The sequence below is a fragment of the Fukomys damarensis genome, unplaced genomic scaffold, assembly GCF_012274545.1.
Source record: "Fukomys damarensis isolate Sample0158 unplaced genomic scaffold, DMR_v1.0_HiC HiC_scaffold_39, whole genome shotgun sequence".
Taxonomy (NCBI): domain Eukaryota; kingdom Metazoa; phylum Chordata; class Mammalia; order Rodentia; family Bathyergidae; genus Fukomys; species Fukomys damarensis.
The window spans coordinates 83160138-83163638 of NW_022900951.1; the positions used below are offsets into that span (position 1 = coordinate 83160138).

Here is a 3501-nt window from a genome sequence, read left to right on the forward strand (position 1 = left end):
AAAGCAGTTTCCCTTTCCCTTGTCTACTCTACTACTCCTAACAGAGAGCTCAGAGAACTTCAGGGATCACCCTTAGGACTTGGAACAACCTTCTTAAGTCTTCTCACATCATCTGAGAGGCTGATGATAGGAGCATGGTTTAGGAGATAACATAGAAATATCTGGTGTGTATACATGAAGGGGTCTTGCAGAGAGGGATTCTGACAGCCTGGGAGTGCCTGAACTCTCAGGGTGTGGAAAGAATATTTTTTGTCTGCCCCAATCTGCCCTAGAGTGGATTTTTGACATGGGCAAAAAGTTCCAGAGGTAAGCCACTACCCTCTGAGCCCTTCAAGATTAATGTGGCCCCTAACAAGCTGGAGTCAAAGGCTATAGTCTAGGACCTGTTTCTCCTGACCCAGTCCCCTGGAGTTTGGCCTCTGTCTGCAGCTGAGGGGCCCCATGGCACTGTTGCTTGGCAATGCATTAAACAGCAGACCTTGGAGACTAGAGTGGAGTTGACACAACCATAACTGCCACTGCCATCACTACCTTCTCGGAAAGCAGCCACCTGTCTGGCCTCTGCTTTTGTCTGACTGCCAACCTAAGGCATGTGCCTACGCAGAATGTGATGACATTCTGGCTCTACTTGCAAAGGTTTTTTTTTTTTTTTTCCTTTCTCATGTGTTATTTCAAAAGATAACAAAGGTCAAAAGGCACCCAGCATTTTCTGGTTTCTCATAAGCTTCTGGTCAATATTTAATCTGGTTTATGGATTTTTTTTTTTTTAGATTTTCTGGATGCCTTCTTGAGCCTGCTTGTGGCCACCCACAGAGACGTAAGGAGGAGAGAGATCAGCCTGGCAGACACTCTGAAATGAGAGATTAGAGGCTGTGATCCAAGGAGCAAGAGCCACAGCCAGAAGAACAAGGAACAAGCCTTGAAGATACATCTACTCAGACGTCTGCCATGGTATCTCTTGGCATCCAACTTGTGGGCTATATCCTAGGCCTTCTGGGACTGTTGGGCACAATAATTGCCATGCTGCTCCCCAGCTGGCGAACAAGTTCTTATGTTGGTGCCAGCATTGTGACAGCAGTCGGCTTCTCCAAGGGTCTCTGGATGGAATGTGCTACGCACAGCACAGGCATCACCCAGTGTGACATCTACAGCACCCTTCTAGGCCTGCCCGCTGATATCCAGGCTGCCCAGGCCCTGATGGTGACTTCCAGTGCAATCTCCTCACTGGCCTGCATTATTTCTGTGGTGGGCATGAGATGCACAATCTTTTGCCAGGAATCCCGAGCCAAAGACAGAGTGGCTATAGTGGGTGGAATCTTCTTCATTCTTGGAGGCCTCCTGGGCTTCATTCCTGTTGCCTGGAATCTTCATGGGATTTTGAGGGACTTTTACTCACCACTGGTGCCTGACAGCATGAAATATGAGATTGGAGAAGCTATTTATTTGGGCATTATTTCCTCTCTGTTTTCCCTGGTGGCTGGAATTATCCTCTGCTTTTCCTGCTCATCCCAACAAAATCATGCCAACTACTATGATGGCTACCAGGCCCAGCCTTTTGCAACTAGGAGCTCTCCAAAGCCTGGTCAACCATCCAAAGCCAAGAGTGAGTTCAACTCCTACAGCCTAACGGGGTATGTGTGAAGAACCAGGGGCCAGAGCTGGGGGTGGGCCTTGGCTGGGTCTGTGAAAAACAGTGGACAGCACCCCCAGTGCCATGGGTGAGGGACATTGCCCTTGGATTATGTCAGAAAGTGCTGCTGAGGATAGACTGGTTTTGGCCAATGGATCAAGTGAAGGCAAAGCAAGAGCTGATATGACAGCATAAACCAGCTTTTCTGTTTCTCTCATCTTGCCTCCATACCTCCATGCTCTGAGTTCTCAACTTTAAATTCCAAACCCCACCCCCTACCTTGGGCCAGACCCCCGCGGCTCCCTTCTGTCCTTTGGTTTGCCTGGGACTCCATTCCAAAACCTACTAATCACATCCCACTGACTGACTGGGACAAAGACTGTCCTGGTTGAGGTTGGCTCATAGCTCATTGTTGGGGGAGAAGGAGGAGTGGTGGTTTATATGGTATGAGTCTAACTTCCTTCTCAAACCTCCCTCCAAAGAGACTGATTGGTCAGTAATAGGCTCCAGAGTCTCTATCCCACTCTCGTTATGACTCTGGATTGTCTACACTGGTTTGTACACAAACTGAAAGAAATCTATCTTGCGGTATCCAGAGAACAGAAACTGGGCGCAGCATGGGAGGAAAGGAGGGAAGACTGGGACCACAAAAGACCAAAACCACTTCCTAGGATTTCCTCTCATTTGTGGGGCAAGAATCAAGCCCATGGCTAGAGGAAAACACAAAGAAAGAAGATGTGGAAAGTACAAAGCAGCAGCAGACTTTGACTTCACTGAGGAACTGCCTCAGAAGATGCAGTTTCAGCTTTCACTGAAGCCTCTGCCTTCCTCTGGGGTGCCCAGCCTTGCCTTCTACCTAAACTACAGACTAAGGGTCTTAGACAATGGTTTCCTTGGGAACAATAAACCAGTTTTTCTAGAACTTGACTTTGGCTGGGGATGACAGCACGGGCCTTGTGGGGGACTGAGAAAGATATTATTGTTTGACCTTGGTCAAGAAAGGGTATGAACTTTTGTATCTAAAAAGCTGGGTAGACAATGCTGTGGCTCTGGCAGGTGTTTCTGCTGTACCAATGAGAGGCAGCCCACTGGAGAGTCTTCAGGCCTAATGGAAAATCAGATCAAAAAGCAACACCCTGTGAGTCCCTTGCTACCCTTCATATTTCCCTTACCATCCATTAGAAGACATTTCACAGGTTACCCAAGAGCTCCAATGTATTCACATTGTATGCCCATGGTGCTGTGTTTATGATCTGAGCAATGATAACTGAGCTGCTTCTTGGGATTGCAGTTGAGGAAAGTAGAAAATGGTTCCTGGGCCGACAGTTCCACATCCAAGATCTGAAAATGCTCCATTTCCCTTGGAATCAGAGTGCAGACCATGAAGATTTGTCCTCATCAGCCCAATATGACCAGCTTCTGAAGAAATCCAGCACATCTCCCTAAACGTCAGTGCCAGCCAAAGGGGGACATTCATATTCTCTAACATGCCTTTCATTTTTCCACCATCATGCCTATGTGCAAACTATTCTCCCATCTAGAAACCCTTTCCCCTTAGCCAAGTCCTCCCCATTCTTAGAGAACTTTCTCAGCACCACATCCTCCAATGAGCCTTCTCTGACTATTTTATCCCTCTCTTACCCTTCCTCCTCCAAGCCTCAATGAAAAAATTGCTTCTTTATGCTTATCATTTGCAATTTTTGTTGACAATTCTATGTGTATGTGCATGTCTGACCTTAAAAACACACTGTAAACATTGGAGGGCAGGGGCCATGTTACATCTCTCTGTATACCCCAGACTATCTGTAACAGCTCTGAACACACAATAGGTGATCAATAAATACTTGTTGATTGAGTAACTGTTTTATTGA

The 3501-nt window shown here is 47.0% G+C and overlaps 1 protein-coding gene across 2 annotated transcripts; it reads left to right on the plus strand.

Annotated features, from left to right (window-relative positions):
• The first annotated feature begins 770 nt into the window (after positions 1-770).
• Cldn2 (claudin 2) lies at positions 771-3049 on the plus strand. 2 transcript variants are annotated; one of them, XM_019206063.1, is made up of 2 exons: positions 771-1631; positions 2922-3049. In XM_019206063.1, the coding sequence occupies exons 1-2, from the start codon at positions 949-951 to the stop codon at positions 2923-2925; spliced, it is 687 nt and encodes a 228-aa protein (XP_019061608.1). In that variant the 5' UTR covers positions 771-948; the 3' UTR covers positions 2926-3049. The 2 variants fall into 2 exon arrangements, with proteins under 2 accessions (XP_019061608.1, XP_019061607.1); XM_019206062.1 differs by having other exon boundaries at positions 771-3049.
• The last annotated feature ends 452 nt before the right edge of the window (positions 3050-3501 follow it).

Bases quoted from the DNA above. Each gene is read 5' to 3' on its own strand.
- Cldn2 (XM_019206062.1), top strand. From the start codon at position 949: ATGGTATCTCTTGGCATCCAACTTGTGGGCTATATCCTAGGCCTTCTG.